Genomic DNA, 19488 nt, shown 5'->3' on the forward strand with positions numbered 1-19488 from the left:
TATGAACAGTGCTATCTAAAAAGAGAAAGAAAATGGCATCTTTTAAGTTTCAAGTATTCAGTTTGTGCTCTGAATTTTTTTTTTTTTTTTTGGTCTCAAAGACAGGGTCTCCTTGTAGCCCCAGCTGGCCTTGAACTCATAGAGATCTGCCTGCATCCACCTCTCAAGTGCTGGGACTAAAGGTGTGCACCACCACAGCAGGCTGTGCTCTGAATTTTTATTTTATTTCATTTTTATTCATTTTACTTTAAGACAGGGTCTTGTTATATTGCTCAAGCTGGTCCCAAACTAGTACCCCTCTGGCCTCAGTGTCATAAGGAACTGGGATTACAAGCTTGTGCCATTGTACACAAATTCTCTATTTATTTTAGTTATCAGACATAAAGAGAAAAATACCAAATTAAATGAATAATTTAGAGTAAGAATTTTTACCAGGTCACTATGAATTCCCTAACTACAGCTACTCTTGGTAAATTGTAGATCTCTATCATAACTCTTGATGACAGCACTTTTCATAACATACCAATCTCTGTTCTCCCTTGCCACAGTAAAGCATTTTTTAACTGTCTCATGGGAATTTTATTTCACAAATTCCTTCTTTCAATTACATAAGAGGTGATTTCAAAACATAAAATGGATGCACCTGCTAATCCTGAGATGACTGGTGGTGATAACTAAAACAGGTGATTTTTCACTCAAATTTCTGCTTTAGTTTTTTTTGGAAGATGGCTGGCAGAATCGAAAGAACAGCCAAAATCATGAGAATAAATACTGAGTTCCAGGAAACAGCTTCCCCTGCTGTTGTAAGCTGGTACAGTGTTGTTCCTGCTTTAATTGCTACAAAAGAGGGAGGTGCAACACCTAAAATACAAAATACAAAACAGTATGAGTGAGGGGCATCGGCAGCCTGTCAGACAAAGTGAGCGAGTCCACCAACAAAAGGGAAATGCAGTAAAATCACCAAACATTTTCTTCAAATAAACATTTCTGTGTGCATAAACTGTCTTTTAAGAACACAGGTATTTCCATTTTGAAGGCAAGATCAAGAATTTAAAGCTCCACTAGGCATATAGCTCAGGCTAGCAAATGCAAATTCTTAGGTTTAATATACAGTACCACAAAAGCCCCCAAACCCAAAATCTTAAAGCTCATTAAATTTAGTCCCATTTGAATTATCCAGTCTTTCATAATCATCTCGTAAGGATAATGAATTTAAAAACCCAAGAAAATGTGAGGGTGCGGGACAAAAAAGAAAGTGCGTTCCAAGAACTATCTAACAACATTTAGTAAGCTTTATAAAATAATAAGCCCTGTAATTCTAACTACTAGGTAGGCTGAGGCAGAAAGATACCAAGATGAAGACCAGTCTGGGCAATTTAGACCCTGTCTCAAAGTAAAAAGTAAAAAACAGAGGGCTGGGGATATAACTCAATGAATAGTATTTGCCTAGCATGCATGAGGCCCTATGTTCAGGCCCAGCATCTCCAGTCCAGTAGCAGAGTGCTAGACTAGCATGCAAAAGGCTGGGTTTAGGGCTGGAAAGATGGTTCTGTGGTTATGAGCACTGGCTGCTCTTACAGAGGACCTGAGTTTGATTCCCAGCACCCACAGGTGGCTAACAACCATCCTTAACTCCAGTTCCAAGGGAATCCAATGCCCTATTCTGACCTCCACGGGCACTGCACAACATGGGTGCACTTACACACATGTAGGCAATACACTCATACACATAAAAAATTATAAAAAGAGGCCATCTACCTCCACTACAAACAAAAAGAAATGGTAGAAGGTAGGAAGAAATTTAAAGTCTGAGTAGAAACAGAAGTTTATACAAAGTATATACAAGGGGGGCTGGAGGGAGGGCTCAGTGGTTACAAACGCTGCTGCCCCAATCTTAAAGAATTATTGGCAGCTCATTTCTGCTAGGTGAGGAAGAGCTGATCTTCCTAAAGGGAAGGATTCTAGATAGGCTGACTAGACCTCAGTGGGTGACTTGTACACTGAGGGACGTCTGGGGACATTAACTTGACATGATGGTTGTTGTAGCCATGTGGATGCTGGGAACTGAACCTAGGTCCTCTGCAAGAGTAGCCAGTGCTCTTAACAACTCTGCCAACTCTGCAGCCTCTAAAGTTTAGTATTTCAATACTTGATTAGAATGCAGACAAAAAAGTTCAAAAACAGGAAGCTAATGTTTTTTCTATCTACTGAAAGGAATAGTGGAATTAAAAAGTTCTGTGTGGGAACACAGAAAAGCTTTTCTGACAGAGCAAGTACAAGGAAGAGTCATCTTTGATCAGTTAGTTGTCACTATCACATACTCTGCAAGGCCAGAGGAGAGGGAGAGCTCGGGCTTGGGGTGCCCATTAGGGAAACCCAATCCCAGCACACCAGGCTCATGAGAAGAGCTTTCAGTCAATAAAGCTTATAGGCCTGAGAGCATGCTGTCTCTGGCTTAACTGTGACTCCTATTTGCAAACAAAGAAGGGCTGCTGGGTCAAAAAACAAACAAACAAAAAAAAAAAACAAACCTCTCCTTGGGCTAAGGGTATGGCTTGGTGGTAGAGCCACTTTCCTGACATATCCAAGGTCTAGGTTAGAGATAACACTCAAATAGCACTATGAACAGCATTCCTTTATGTGCAATCAGGCCAGCCTTTGTACCCAGAGCTCTATATGCTACTGGCAATTCTGCACACAGCATGCAGTCTGGGCCAACTGGATACATACACAACAAGCCACACAGCAGAGGTCTTACCTAGAAAAGTGCCAATAAAAAATACTTTCAATGGCACATTTATCAAAGGAGATGTAATGTTAATAAACCAATTAGGCAGAAATGGTGTTATTCTCAAAAATATAATGTAGTTGATGAGATGTTCTCTATGACGCTCAACCTGTTATCAGAAAGAAAAGAACCAGCATCAGATAAGGCCAATCTTGAAAAATAAGCTTATTTCAAATTATCATCTTTGATACTTGAGATTCAAAATAAACAATTTTTCTTTAGGGGAGAGGGTCTGGGTTTGTAGCTCAGTGGTACAGTACTTGCCTAGCATGTGCCAGGCCCAGGGTTCAATCCCAATACCACAAAAAAGTACAATTTTTAAACTTTTAAATTTATTATTTTGTGTCACGCTGGGTGAGTGTGGGGTTGGTTCTTTCCTTGCACCTTTACATGCGTTCCAGGGATCAAACCCAAGTTTGAACTTAGGCTTTTGTGGCCAGTGCTCTTATCTACTGAGCCATCTGAATTTTAGTTAGTTTTGGTTGCCTTGTTTTTTTTTTTTTTTTTGGTCTTTTTGAGACAGGGTCTCCCTGTAGCCCCAGCTGACCTGGAACTTACTATGTACACCAGGCCAGCCTTGAACTCACAGAGATCCACCTGCCTCTGCCTCCCAAGTGCTGGGATTAAAGGCGTGCACCACCACGCCCGGCAAAAAAAAAAAAAAAATTTTAAATTCTGTGTTTGGCACATGTGTGGCCATGGCACACAAGGTGAAGGTTAGAGGACAAATGAAGGTGAGAGTTGGTTCTTTCCTTCCACTATGTGGGTCTGTGGGTTCCAGGGATTATGCTTCTGTGTTTTGAGGGTTTTTTGAGACAGTCTCACTATGTAGACCTGCTGTCCTGGAACTCACAGAGAGATCTACCTGTCTCTGCCTCCTGAGTACTAGCATGTGCCAGGCCATGCTAGAACTCCCACTACACACAGCAAAAGAATTTTTATTATGAGTTAATTTCATGCATAAAATTTAATTATCTGATCTAATAAATACATGCACATAGTCCCTATACAAATTATGTTTATACAGGGGCTACATACCCCAAATTAATCCATTACATTCCATAATTTAAAGCTAAGGTTACATGCCAGGAGTGGTGGCACACGCCTTTAATAACAGCACTCAGGAGGCAGAGGCAGGCAGATCAGCCTGGAACCTGTGAGTTCCAGGTCAACCCGCTCTACATAGTGAGTTCCAGGCCAGCTGGGGCTACAGGAAGACCCTACACCTATTACACATATATAACACCAACTGGACTCTGTGGGATATATTTTAAAAGAAAAAAGAAGAAGAAAAGGACTGGAGAGATGGCTCAGTGGTTAAGAGCACTGACTGTTCTTGCAGAGGATCCAGGTTCCATTCCCAGCACCCACATGGCTGCTAACAACTGTGTGTAACTCCAGTTCCAGGGGATTCGAAGCCCTCTCTGACCTCCACGGGGATTGCACAACACAAATGCAGTTATACACATGCAGGCAATACACTCATATACATAAAATAAAAATAATATTTAAAAATATTTTTTTAAAAAAGAAGGGGGCTGGAGAGATGGCTCAGCAGTTAAGAACACTGTTCTTGCAGAAAACAAGGGTTTGAATCCCAGCACCCACATAGCAGCTAACAACTGTCCATAACTTCAGTTCCAGGGGAATCCAACAGCCTCTTCTGTCCTCCATAGGCATTGCACGGCATGGGTGCATTTACCTACATGTAAGCAATACACGCATACATGTAAAATAAAAATAATAAATTTGAAAAAGAGAAGAAGAAAAAGGACATGAAGTCTGAGGGGGATGTGTTGGGGAATGGGTCCAGGGGGCAGTTGAAGGAAGAAAATTTGGTGGTAAATATGACCAGAATACAGTGTATACATGTATGAAATTCTCAAATAAAAAACATTATTTTGAGAGCTGGTGAGATGGTTCAGCAGTTTAGAACATTGATTGCTCTTGCAGAAGACCCAGGTTCAATTCCCAGCACCCACATGGTGTCTAACAACCATCCATAACTCCAGTTCCAGGGTATCCAACACCTTCTGACCTCTGGGGGAATCACATGGCACGGGTGCACTTACATACATGCAGGTAATACACTCACACACACACATATAAATAAAATGTGAAATGTGCCCCACAGACTCATGCCTCTAAATACTTGGTCCCATGCCTTTAATCCCAGCACTCGAGAGGCCAAGGCAGGCAGATCTCTGTGAGTTCGAGGCCATCCTGGTCTATATAGCAAGTTCCAGTCCATCTGGGGCTACAGAGAGATCCTGTCTCAAAAAGAAAAAAAAAAAAAGTGGTCCCCAGCTGATGGCACTATTTGGGAAGGTTATGGAACCTTTAGGAAGTGGAGTCTTGCTGGAGGAAGCGAGTCATTGGGGTGGGCCCTACCTGCTGTCTTCCTGCCACCATGCCTTCCCTGCCTGCTGCCATGTCTTCCCACCATGATGGACTCTATTTCTGGAACTATAAGCCAAAATAAACCCTTTTTCCCCAAACAAACAGGCAAACAGAGCCAAACACAAGGCCACACACCTGTAGTCCCAGCACTAGAAGCAGAGGCAGGAGGATCACTGTTAAGGTCAAGACCAGCCTGGTCTATGTGTAGTGAATGTAGAGGCAATACAGCAAGGCTACATCTGAAAAACCCAAAAATGTGGTACTGTAAACCTGGTCAAAAGCCCATGAATGGGGAAGCCATAGGCCTAGGTGGAGCATACTACTTACTGTTGTTTCACTGAATAACTGTGTTGTCAGACTGCTTTCTAAATATATAAGTGCTATCCTCAACCTTGACCAGCTTCTTTTTGCAGTGGATAGCAGTCAATACACAGGCTCCTAAGTAGTAAGTGCTAGGAGTGACTGTTGAGTGCTCAGACCTAAATAGGCCATTTATATCAACCTTGCCAAGGCTCAGGAACATTGTGGAAGAGGAGAGTAGAAAGAATCTAAAAGCCGGAATAGGAAAGATTGCGATGAAATGCAATCACAGCAGCTATGGTTACCTGCACAAGATGCCACAAGATCAACCCAATCTATATCTCAGCATAAATGGGATAGGGCTCATGAGGTTCCACCCCAGCTAAGGAGCGCATGACAGTCGACGGCTGCTGGGGAGGAGGAACCATTTTACTTCAGGAGTGGCTGCTGGTAGTTGCCTATGCTCCAGTGGATGGTCACACATCCATGCACATAGAGGCTGTACTAAACGGACTCAGTGGGTTATGTTTTTAAAGTATAAGAAGATATGAAGGCAGAAAAGGAAATATTGAGGGGATAGGGGAGGGGGAAGAAGAATTTGGGTTGGATATAATCAAGATACACTGTATACATGTATGAAACTATCAAAGACTAAATTTTCATTTTTTATTTGTTTTTTTTTTAAGTCTTTTGAGAGAGGGTCTCCCTATAGCCCCAGTTGGCCTGGAACTTGCTATGTAGACCAGGTGGCCTTGAACTCACAGAGATCTGCCTACCTCTGCCTTCTGAGTGCTGGGATTAAAGACATATACCACCATATCCGGCATAAATCTTCCTTCTCAAATTAAAAAGAAAAAAGAAAAAAAAGCTACTTAAGGTTACCCTTGGCTATACAGTGAGTTGAGGCCAGCCTGGGCTACTGACTCTGTCGCTTAAAGTAAAAATAAAAGAATCGCTTTGTCTTCATTTTATTTCCTGTTGTTATGATAAAATACCTGGACAAAAATCAAAGAGAAAGAGTTTGCTCCAGCCCACAATTTCCAGGTTACAGACCATCCTAGCAGGTAAGCCACAGGGACAGATGCTTGGGAACTGGTCACATTACATCCACAGTAATGAGCAAGGAGCAAGCTGAGCCCACATGGTGGTGGATGCCTATAGTCCCAGCACTGGGAGGCAGAGATAGGCAGATCTCTATGATAACCAGGCCAGCCTGGTCTACATAGTGAGTTCCAGGCCATCTGAAAAGAGCAGTAAGTACTGGATTAGCATATGATGCTAGTGCTCAGCTCACTCCCCTTTTCCATCCAGGCCCAGCCATGAAACAGTGTTACTCACTACTTTAGGGTGCCTCTTTCCACCTCCATTAACCCAACTAAAAATTCCTCATAGGCATGCCCACAAACCAACACAATCCACCCAATTCCTCACTGAGACTCCCTTCCCAGGTGATTCCATACTATGCCAAGTTAATAATCAAAACTAACCACAGCATGCTTTAATTTTTCTTTTTTTTGGTCTTTTTGAGACAGGGGTCTTCCTGTAGCCCCAGCTGACCTGGAACTCGCTGCGTATAGCAGGCGGGCCTCGAACTCATAGAAATCTGCCTGCTTCTGCCTCCCAAGTGCTGGGATTAAATAAATTTCTTTATGACACTATTTTTTTCAAATGGTGGCAAAAACAAAAAAACACAAAGAAACAAACATCAAAGCATATGCCTACCTGTTGTGACCATTTTAGTGCTTTATCTGTTAGGTATTTGTATACAACTGGTCTTCCAACTAAATAGGAGAGCATGTAGCAGAAGGAGGCTCCAAGTCCTGAACACTGGAAAAGAAGAGCCCACGTGCATTTTAGTTTTCCCATCTCATTCATGTGGATATATTTATCTGAAGAAAAGCTCAACTTCCTTTTACTTTTACTAAAAACAAAGTTTACTTTTAGGGACAGTCAAGCTTCTCTTTGCGGCACTTCTGTTCAGAGAATGAGAACCCATCTTACCTAATCCTTTCTCAAACCCAACTAACAAGATCAGTTAAAATACATTGGCATTTGTGATTAGACTTAGTGATCATGTCCAGTAATTACTATTAGCCTATCGCCTAATAGAAAGAGCCCTTTCCCCCACTAACTGAAAACACTACTCTCAGTCCTAGAACTCAGTACCCACCAACATTCTTAGGCTACGTGCAGCAAACCATAATGGGAAAGAAAGACTAATATAGGACTTATAAAGGGAGTCTATAGTACCCCTGCTCTAGAAAGAAACAAACTCTCCAACACCTGCTTATGAGGGACTTGGCAGGTGTCACTTGTACTGCTAACTAATGGGTTTATGCTTATGAACACTAGCAAGACAAGATGCCATTGCCATCCTCATTCAATCTATTTTTTTCCAGTCTCCCAACTCATTTCATATACTTACCAGACAAACAAGGAACAAGGCAAGTGGGAAGGGGTAAAGGAAGCCCGAGAGGATACTGAGAAATATAGAACCTGGAATTGCAAACGTCTGCAAACTGTTCACTTCTAGGTTAAGGATTAAGACATAATTAAGTGGAATTTTAGAGAGAGAAACCCAACATTTAAGAAAAACTACAAATACAAAAATGATCATGCTAATGAGATTCTATCTATATTCTGCACAGGTTGAGTACCCTTCACTCAAAATGTCTGCTTACACAAGTGGTTTGGATTTTTTTCAGATTCTGAGTACTTGTACTTGTGATTAAATTAGTGAATAAATCCAAACAATTGATGTTAGGCTTTAGCTTAAGAATAAAATTTCAGGAGCCAAATGATGAAACATCGTTAAGGCTAGGAACTAAACCTAGAGAGAAAATTCATTAGTGTTTCATACATGCCTCATCCATACAACCTGAAGGTCACATTATACAGCACTGGGCCTGTATCTGACTGAAATCTCTCATATCAGGTGCAGAGTTTCCCACTTGCAGTATCATGTCCACACTAAAAAAAAGTTGCGGAGTTTGGAGAATTTGGAATTACTTTTTGCTTTTGGATTAGGAATGCTCAACTTTTACTCAACAATAATGCAAAATTATACCCAAATGTATAAAAAATATAACTCGCCAACCAGAATAGCTCCAGTTTTAAGCTGCCCAGTGACTAAATAATATAAATATGAAATAATATGAAATAAGTTAATAATACAACATTGGTAAAATTTCACTGCTAAGGGGCTGGAGAGATTGCTCAGTGGTTAAGAACACTGGCTGTTCTTGCAGAAGACCTGGGTTCAAATCCCAGCACCCACATGGCAGCTAACAACTGTCTGTAACTCCAGTTCCAGGGGATCCAATAGCCTCTTCTGTCCTCCGCGGGCACTGCACAACACGGGTGCACTTACCGACATGGAGACAATATACACATACACATAAAAATAATAAAAATATTTTTAAAAAAAAGATTTGAAAGGAAGATTAACAAACACCACATAAAGAGGAACTGGGCAAAGTGGCAAAAAAAGCAGTAATTCTTTTAAAATTTAAAGTTACATTTATTTATTAACTTTGTGTGTGCATGTATGGATGTGTCACAGGACATGTGTGGACAACTTGTGGGAGTTGGTTTTCTCCTTCCACCATTTGGGCCTCAAGGATCAACTCAGGTCATCAGTTTTAGAGGTAGACATCTTTACTTGCTGAGCCATCTTGCCAGCCCTTCAGTAGTATTTTGAATAACATATTTCTCTAGTGCATTTACTCCCAAATGTTATTAGGAAATATGATTCCTATGCAAATTCTGATACTTACTAATTCAAACATCTATTTCTTTTTAAAAAATATTTTGTTACTTTTATTTTATGTGTATGAACGTATTGCCTGTATGTGTGTAAGTGTACTCGTGTTGTGCAATGCCCATAGCAGTCAGAAGGTGTCAGATCCCCTGGAACTGGAATTACAGACATTTCTTAGCCATCATGCTGGTGCTGGGAATCAAACCTGGGTCCTCTGAAGGAGCAGTCAGTGCTCTTGACTGCTGAGCCATCTCTCCAGTCCCTCAAACATTTACTTCTAATTGAACTAAATTTACCTCAACTACTTATTTAAAAGAAAGGTGTTATCAAATAGATTAAAATTTACAAATCTTCTTTTTATTGAGACAGGGTCTCACTATGTAGCCCTGGCTAGCTTGGAACTCACAGACCCACCCGTGTCTGCGTCCAGAGTACTGAGATTATAAAAGCATGTGCTACCATCCCTGGCTCCTTTGTACATTGTCACACTATTCTTTGTTTCTGAGATAGTTTTCTGGCACATAGACTCCTGTAAAACATATGATAACTCATTTTAGGTGCTCTTTTGTACTTTTCCTCATGTACCTAACATAAAAATGTCAAATTAAATGTGGGTCACCCAATTCCACCAACCAGTCCTGCACTAGTAAACCACTGTTATATGCACTAAGATCAAATATTTCCCCCTTTTAGTCACTAAACTCAAAAAGTCCTTTTTTCACATTGAACATTTAATATTCAAAATTCTGAATAGGACCAGTGAGATGGTTGAGTGGGTGAAAGTATCTGTCATGCAAGCCTGGAGACCTGAACTTGAGCCCTGGAATCCACATAAAGATGTAAAGACAAGCCAAATCCAGAAAGCTATCCATATTTTGTTCTTCACACACACACTAATAAGAAAAAAATTTAAAACAATGAAAATAAGGGACTGGAGAGATGGCTCAAAGGTTAAGAGCACTGACTGCTCTTGCAGAGGACCCGGGTTCAATTCCCAGCACCCACATGGGGGCTACAAACCCGTCCTTAACTCCGTACCGGGGGAAATCTGAAGTCCTCTTCTGACCTCCGTGGCACTGCACTACACAGGTACACTCACACACATGCAGACAATACACTCGTACACATAAAACAAAAATAAATTTTTTTAAGAAAAATTAACCCAATTTTTAAACAAAATTTGGGTTTAACAAATTATTCTATATAAAAACCTAAAACCTGTGAAATCATTATTACTAATCAAATGAATAGTAACCACGTGTAATAAAACTTGTTGGATTTACACCTCAACTATTATCTTGTTTAAAATGTTAAACTAGCCAGACATGGTGGCGCACGCCTTTAATCCCAGCACTCAGGAGGCAGAGGCAGGAAGATCTCTGTGAGTTCGAGGCCAGCTTGGTCTCCATAGCAAATCCAGGCCAGCTGTGGCTACAGGGAGACCCTGTCTCAAAAAGACCAAAAATAAATAAATAAAATGTTAAACCAGGGCTGGAGAGATGGCTCAGCAGTTAAGAACACTGACTGTTCTTGCAGAAGACTCAGGTTCATATCCCAGCAACCACATGGCAGCTAACAACTGTCTATAACTCCAGTTCCAGGGGATCTGACAGCCTCTTCTGTCCTCCGCGGGCACTGCACAACAGGGGTGCATTTACCTCATGCAGGCATAATACTCATACACATAAAATAAAAATAATAAAATATTTTTTTTTTAAAGTTAAACCAGCCGGGAGTAGTGGCATACGCCTTTAATCCCAGCACTCAGGAGGCAGAGGCAGGCAGATCTCTGTGAGTCCAAGGCCAGCCTGGTCTACATAGTGAGTTCCAGGACAGCTAGGGCTACAGAGAGACCCTACCTCAAAAAGACCAAAAAAAAAAAACAAAAACAAAAACAAACCTTAAACCAAATGCATTTGGTAAACCCTGGGTTTACAGGTGTCCAGAAGCATTATAAATTCCTTAACAAAATCTATGTACTATTAAATAACTGCCCAATCTAAGAGAAAACTTTAGCTCCAACATTCAGGAAGCAGGCAAATCTCTATGAGATTGAGGCTAGCCTGGTTTACATAGGCTGGCTGGGACTATAGGGAGACCCTATCTCAAAAAGACCAAATAAATAAAGAAATAATAAAAATATGGTAATTTGTGATTCAAAATAATCATTTAATTTTTTAAACTTTTTTATTTACTTATTTATTTACTTAATTTATTCAATGTGTATGAGTGTTGTACCTGCAGTATTCTAAGTTCACTGTGCTATGTAATGCTCATGAAGTCCAGAAGAGGATGTCAGAGTCCCTGGAACTGGAGTTATAGATGGTTGTTAGCCACCATATGGGTGCTGGGATTTGAACCTGGGTCTTCTGCAAGAATAATCAGTGCTCTTAACTAGCAGAGCCATCTCTCTAGCCCAATTATTTAAATTTTAGAGATTATTTAACTATGCTGGGCAGGCGTGGTGGCACACACCTTTGATCTCAGGACTTGGGAGGCTGAGGCAGGCGGATCTCTGTGAGTTCAAGACCAGCCTGTTCTACACAGTGAGTACAAGGCCAGCTGGGGCTACAGGGAGACCCTGTCTCAAAAAGACAAAAAAAAAAAAAAACCTACAAAAGTAGCTGTAAGTAAAATAAAAATAATATCCCAAATAAAAGTAAAAGAAAATGGTAAGTGAAACAGAATACTTTTTAAACAGTAACATGTACAGAAGTAAAAATAATTGAGTAGAGGTGATAAATTGAGAACTTTTTCCCATTTCACATTTTTAGTATTTTAATACTGTAAATCTACATTAACAATTTTAAAAGGAAAAGCAGTTATTTTGTATAACTAAACACTAAACCTTTTGAACCTTTCCTTATTAGAAAACATTTTTCATTTAAAAGGATACAAAATATATGTAGCAAAATAAGCTACAAGTACTTGAACATAAAAGGTGTCCTTATATTTGGATAAAACTTTTCCTAGAGCCTTGGCATCATCCATATCTCTGGGAACCTTCATATTCACTCTTTCCTCTCTAAAGAAATAAAATTGATAAAGGGAAACTTTTTTAAAAATAGAATTTCAACATTATAAAAGTCAAAGTCAAGTTTAAAACAGAGTTTTAAGCCAAAATGATCTACAACATGTTAAGAACAAATTTACGGTTTTTACATTCAATGGTCTGGAAACATTTATGCATGTGTGCACACATGCACACACATGCGTGAACAGAAAAGTTCAGAATTACCCGAACCAAAGATGAAAAACATTTGTTCAAATAATGGCTTACATTTGAAACTAAACATTAATAAGCTGTGGATGGTAGCATGTTAAAAACATATTTAACATCTTTTTGGATAATCTTCATGATAAGCTAAAGTCAATATTCATTTATAATGAAAAGCAAAACTTTCCATGAATCACACCTGACACTTTCTGAATATCCCAGCTCAAAGTTCAGGAAAGAAAGTTAACCTCTACACTCTTCACTCAGGGATAGGCCTGCCTCTGTTTCTGAGTACTGGGATTAAAGGCATGTACCACCACACCCAGCTTACCTCCATTTATGGAGACAGAGTCTTGCTATGAAGCCCAGGCTGCCCACAAAGTCCTGCCTAAACCTCCGAAGTAGCTGGGATTGTAGACTCACACCACCTCTCCTAGCTTTTTACTTTCTCCAGCTTCTTATTTTACTTCCTATTTGTTGTCCTGTTTAGATAAATGACTTCTTACTTATGAGAAATTCCAGGGGCTGGAGAAATGGCTCAGCAGTTAAGAGCACTCACTGTGTGCTCTTGCAAAGGACCAGGATTCAATTCCCAGCACCATATATGGCACCTAACAACAGTCTGTAACTCCAGTTGTGTTACGCAATGCCTGCAGAGGTCAGAAGAGGGTGTAGGATCCTTTGGGATGGGAGTTATGGATGGTTGTTAGTCACCATGTGGTTGCTGGGAACTGAACCCAGGTCCTCTACAAGAGCAACCAGTGCTCTTAACCACTGAGCCATCTCTCCAGCCCCAGCTTTTAAACTTTCATTTTATGTGTATGAGTGTTTTGCCTACATGCATTACATATTACATGTGTGCAGTGCCTGTGGAGGCCAGAAAAGGGTATCAGATTTCCCAAATCTGAAGTTACAGAGATGGTCATTAGACATCATGTGGGAGCTGGGAACCAAACTCAAGTCTTCTACAAGATCAGTAAGTGCTCTTAACTGCTGAGCCATCTCTACAGACCCTCATTGATGAAATTTAAAAAGTAGACTCTATAGGAGAGTACAAACACAAACAAATACATAAAAAAATAAGTAGCTGGGCATGGTGGCACATGCCTTTGATCCCAGCACTCCAGAGGCAGAGGCAGGTGGATCCCTGTGAGTTCAAGGCCAGCCTGGTCTACATAGTGAGTTCCAGGACAGCTGGGGCTACAGGGAGTACAGGGAGACCCTGTCTCAAAAAGACCGGAAAAAATTAAATAAAAGATAGGTAGGTAGGTAGGTAGGTAGGTACAAGTAACATATAAGAAGTATGCTACTATTCATAGATTGGAAGCAAAGACTTTAATCTAGAACCTGTTCTTTTCTTCCTTAAATCAGCTGTTTATTTTCTTCTCCTTGACCAAAACCCTGAAAAGATCTAAAATTAAAATCTTGGGGCTGGGGAGATGGCTCAGTACTTAAGAGCAAAATATTGGAGCTGAGAATATAGCTCACACACACATAAAATAAAAATAAATATTGAAAGAGAAACCATGTACAGGGTCACAATATAAAAATCTCTTCACTGGACAAGCTGGTAAATACTTGCAATCCCAACACCAAGAAGCTGAGGCGGGAGGATCCCAAGCTCAAGGATCACCTTGGGCTACATAATGAAGATTTTTGTGTGTGTATGTGTGTGTAGGGGCTGGTTCTGGAGAGACAGTTCAGCAGTTAAGAACACTTGCTGTTCTTGCAGAAGACCCAGCTTCAGTTTCTAGCACCCACATGGCTAACAACTACCTGTAACTGCATTTCCAGGGTATCTCACACCCTCTTCTGCCCTCCATGGTCACATGCCTCATGTGTCTATTATGCAGACAAAACACTTAAAATTATTTTATTATTTTTGTATGTATAAGTGTATTGCCAACATGTATGTAAGTGCCCTTACATCATGCAATGCACATGGAAATCAGAAGAGTGTGGCGAATCCCTCAAACTGGAGTTACAAACAGTTGTTGGCCACAATTAGAGTGCCAGGAACTGAACCCTCTGGCCACTGCTCATAACCACTGAGCCATTTCTCCATGGCCCTAAAAAAAATTTAAGTTTAAAAGAAAAAAAACCTGCCAGGAGTGGTGGTGCATGCCTTTAATCCCAGCACTTGGGAGGCAGAGGTAGGCAGATGTTCCAGGCTAGCCTGGTCTACATAGCAAGTTCCATTCCAGCTGGGGCTACAGGGAAACCCTGTTTCAAAAAGACACCCACTCCCAAAAAACACCTCATCTTTCAAATGGTTTTCAAAGGCTTTTTTCCCCAAATATACTTATCAGAAGACATTTTTATTATTTATTCATTTGTTTGTTTATATGCATCTTGAGCAGGTGCTCTCAACTGCTAAGTCATCTCTCCAGATGAGTTCTTCATTAGAGAAGCAGTGCTAGGAAAGCCTTCCACAGAAAATCCAGAAGCAAGGTGACTTCTTAGCTTGAGAAGTCTGTACCCGCCCTTGGGTATGGACTATTATCCTTTTTCTTAATAAATCCCAACTTTGCTTAAATAAGTAAAATAAAAGAGAGGGAGGGAGAAAGGAAAGGAAGGAGGAAGGGAACAAGAAAGTAAGAAAGAGAAGGAGTGAAGGATAGAGGGAGGGAAGGAGAGAGAGGGAGGAAGGGAAGGGAGGAAGGAAGGAAAGGAAGGGAAGGAAACTGAGGATGTAGCTCAGTTTGCAGAGTGCTCACATAGCATGCATAAAGCCCTGGGTTCCATCCCAGCACATGAACTGGGGGGTGGTGGCACATGTACATAATTCCAGCACTTGGGTGGTGGAGGCAGGAGAACCATAAGTTCAATGTTACTCTTGGCAGAACAGGGAGTTTAAAGTAAGCTTGGGCTAGCAAAAACAGGAAGGCAGGCAGAAAGGAAGAAGACACACCAAGAGTGAAACCTGAAATACAGCTGCTCCAGTCCATGAGAGCTGGTATACAAATGTCCTAACAGTTCTGCTGCTAAAGCGAATTTAGCTTTTTACCTCTAAAATACTTAGATGTTTCAGTTTCTCTCATGATATACTTACTCACTAAGCTGAGGAAAATTTTTATATACCAAAAACATAACAAAAGCTGCACATGAGAAAATGCACAGCAATATAAGGAGTGATGTCCTTGCCGACCCAGCTTCTGCATAGGACTTTTCTGAAAGGAAAAGAAAAAAGGGTATGATTAAAATGAATCTAAATATAGCATTTCAAACTAACAAATAATTTCCTCAAATGCCTTCCTCACAAGAAACTGTTCAAATTTTGCCCAAAACAATGACATTAAACCAATTACTTCAGTTGTTACAAGAACTATTCATTCATTAACGCAACAAGAGAACATCATGACTTCCCTTTATACCAAAGTGTGAAGTTGAAGTTGGATGTGGTGGCGCCTGCCTGTAACCCAACACTTGGGAGGCCAACACAGGAGGACTGGGGGGAGGAGCGGGGCGGGGGGGGGGGGTTAAAGGCAGTGTAGGATACAGTGCGAGACCATTTTTTTCCTTTTTTTTTTTTTGGTCTTTTTGAGACAAGGCCTCCCTGTTGCCCCAGCTGGCCTGGAACTCACTAAGTAGACCAGGCTGGCCTCGCACTCATAGAGTTGCACCCACCTTTGCCTCTCAAGTGCTGGGATTAAAGACATGTGCTACCAAGATGGCCTCAGTAGTCCTATTCCTATAGGGTGATTCTCACACTCTTCTTCCAAACACAGAAGGCAAACTGGCCCAAGAAGAAATAATTCATTACTCCCTGACCAAATTTTTCTCATAAAAATTTGGACCCCCCCCCCCCGCAAAAAAAAAGAAAATTAGTGCTTGTCAGAGTGGTAGGCTTGGGAGCTCAAAAACCAAAGTGGTACCACAGTCACTAATATGGTAAGCCAAAGACAGGTACTGGGAAATATAAGAGAGGTGGGAAGACAACCAGAAAAACAAAAACAGAAACGACAGACACAGTTCCCTGTAAGCCTGGGAATTTTTTTTTTTTTTTTTTTTTTTTTTTTTTGTCTTTTGAGACAGAGCTGTCCTGGAACTCCCTATGTAGACCAGGCTGGCCTCGAACTCAGAGATCCTGCCTGCCTCCGCCTCCCAAGTGCTGGGATTAAACTTTCCTTTTCGTTGCACTGGTTTAAGCTGTTTCCTTCAACTAAGAAGCCTCATCTAAATAAAAGACAACCTGCATTTATTCCATATCTCATACAGCTTTACACATATTATAACTGAATTAATAGGTAGAATTAGTAGGGTGTTGGGAAGTTTTACACTGAACCTAGAGTAACAGAAATCATCTGGCTTCATCTGCTCAAGGTGAGTTCTGTTGACTATATCGATTGGAATCAGCAGAAGCCTTTTTAGACATTCAGATTCACAGACCCCAGCCACATCTATGGAAACAAGACCTCCATTTTTAATAAGATGTCCAAGTGATCTACATGTACATCAAAGTTTAAGAGGCAACAATCTGGGGCTGGAGAGATGGCTCAGTAAAGGATGCTTGCTGTTCTTCCAGAGGACCTGGATTCAATTCCCAGTACCCACATGGTAGCTAACAACTATTCATTACTCCAGTTCCAGAGAATCTGACACCCTCTTCTGGCCTCTGAGAGCATTGCACACATGCAAGGCACTTACATACATGCAGGCAAAACATACATACACTAGTTGACAAGTGTTTGTCAAAGTCATGTAGATATGCCAGTAAAATATACATTCATTTAAAGTGTCAAGGCCTAAACTAGGCTACAGGAACACCAAACAGATGAGGTGTCCAGTTTTGTGGATACCTTCATAATGGTATTTTGAATTCTGCTGTTTGAATACTAACATAAAAAATTCAGAGCTGTTCATTACTGAGGAGCTGGGGAATGTAGCTTTGCCTGGGTTTTACCCTCAGTACAACACCAACAAGAAAAATAAATAAATAAATAATCATTACAGGCATGCATATTTCATATTTTAGATCACTACTGACATGATTTTGGCCAAAAGATGATTGTTAATTTCATACATAAAATTATCTGAGCTAGGCATAGTAGTTAATGACTATAATCCCACCACACTGGGCTCCAGTCAGCACTCTTTTTTTTTTTTTTTAAGTTTTTTTGAGACAGGGTCTCCCTGTAGCCCCAGCTGGCCTGGAACTCACTACGTAGACCAGGCTGGCCTTGAACTCACAGAGGTCCACCTGCCTCTGCCTCCCAAGTGCTGGGACTAAAGGCATGCACCACCACGCCTGGCTTCTAGTCAGCACCCTTAACCACTGAGACATCTATCTGTCCAGTCCAAGACCTGGTCTTTAAAAAAGAAAAAAAAAGCCAGGCATGCTGGAGCATTTGGGAGGCAGATGGATTTGTGTGAGTTCCAGGCTAGCATGGCCACACAGGCAAGTTCCAGGTCAGTTTAAGACCACCTAGTGAGATCTGGTCACAAAAGAACCAAAAAACAGAAAACAAAACAAACAAAACACCTAATAAACACATACAACTGACAACTGTCTCAAGCCAAGTGACAATCATTAGGGATAGCTTTTTTTTTTTTTTTTAATTTTTTTTTTTTTTTTAAGATAGTATCACTATGTATCCCCAGTTGTCCTGTCCTGGAAATGGTTATGTAGACCAGGCTATCCTCAAACTCACAGATCCACCTGCCTCTGCCTCTGGAGTGCTGGGATTACCCTGGTAAGGTCTTTTTTGAGAAATCAAGAGCTTGGATTCTTGTCACTCTCAACACCCAAGTCTTCAAAACTGTGTTCCCTTAACTTAGAGATCTATGCTTTAGCAAGAATTTATTTCTAAGTTTTTTCCATTAATATGAAATTATTCAACTCCACTGTCTATACATAACCCTTAAAGATAGAAATTAGAGGACAGGAGACATTTAAAATTATTTGAGGGGCTGGAGAGATGGCTCAGTGGTTAAGAGCACTGACTGCTCTTGCAGAGAACCAGGGTTGGATTCCCAGCACCCACATGGCGGCTATGAACCATCCTTAACTCCAGTTCCAGGGGAATCTGATGCCCTCTTCTGACCTCCGCAGCATTGCACAACACGGGTGTAATCACATACATGCAGGCAATATACTCGTACACATAAAGTAAAAATAATAGGGGCTGGAGAGATGGCTTGGTGGTTAAGAGCACTGACTGCTTTTGCAGAGGACCCAGGTTCGATCCCCAGTACCCACATGGTGGCTAACAACTATCAGTAACTCCAGTTCCATGGGAATCTGATGCCTTCTTCTGACCTCCACAGGCATTGCACGACATGGGTGCACTTACATGCAGGCAATACACTCATTCACATAAAATAAAATAATAAATAAAAAACAAAAAATAATAAAATAGTTTAAAAAATAAAATAAAAATAATTTTAAAAATTATTTGAAAACACTTTAACAGTTTCCATTACACATTCTTACAAGACTGTCCTTATCTACCATCAGCGGTGGAAGACAGCAGACAGAGTAACCTGCAAACAACTTAATGGCCATTTGATATGATCACTTAAGATGTACTGGCTTCAAAAGCACTTAAATAATCATTTCAGCTGCTGAAAAGCAATGAATTATTTCATGCCTGGACAGATTCATTCAAAGCACATACCTTCTAGGTATACTTTTTCCCCCTTCAAACTATACTTAAAAGTCCCAAGAAAAATCCCAGGGCAGTGTAGTAAAAAAAAGCTTTAAGAATGAATGTCCTAAGTAATTGTTAACATTTGTTTAGCCTCTGCTCTTCATATAAGCCAAGCCTGAGTAAACTATTTCTTTGAATCCATACATCAACCGATTAAACATATACCATTCTTCCATCCTCATTTTATAGTCCAGGTACTGAGCGTCTCAAAGTTACTCAAGCACGGTCAATGGAAGCGCAGGTGCTGACTGACACTTGCAAGTGGCACCTGGAAGAGCAAGTCCTTGCTCTTAACCACTACCTGAGACTGGCTTTGTGACTCTGCACAAGTCAGACACCCACATGGCCCTCAGCTTCTTCACCCGTTAAAAAA

General features: G+C 40.7%; 1 protein-coding gene across 1 annotated transcript in view; it reads right to left on the reverse strand.

Annotated features, from left to right (window-relative positions):
- Positions 1 to 257: 257 nt before the first annotated feature.
- Tmem41b (transmembrane protein 41B) overlaps positions 258 to 19488 on the reverse strand; it is a 19971-nt gene continuing 740 nt past the window's right edge. The window contains exons 2-7 of the mRNA XM_008853451.2: positions 15518 to 15635; positions 12145 to 12273; positions 7914 to 8007; positions 7211 to 7315; positions 2759 to 2897; positions 258 to 861 (exon numbers count right to left, since the gene is read on the reverse strand). Coding sequence (XP_008851673.1) covers positions 692 to 861; positions 2759 to 2897; positions 7211 to 7315; positions 7914 to 8007; positions 12145 to 12273; positions 15518 to 15635 — 755 coding nt within the window. The 3' untranslated portion in view covers positions 258 to 691. The remainder of the gene's footprint in view (positions 862 to 2758; positions 2898 to 7210; positions 7316 to 7913; positions 8008 to 12144; positions 12274 to 15517; positions 15636 to 19488) is intronic.

This window comes from Nannospalax galili, unplaced genomic scaffold (assembly GCF_000622305.1).
Source record: "Nannospalax galili isolate Female #2095 unplaced genomic scaffold, S.galili_v1.0 scaffold44, whole genome shotgun sequence".
Lineage (NCBI taxonomy): Eukaryota > Metazoa > Chordata > Mammalia > Rodentia > Spalacidae > Nannospalax > Nannospalax galili.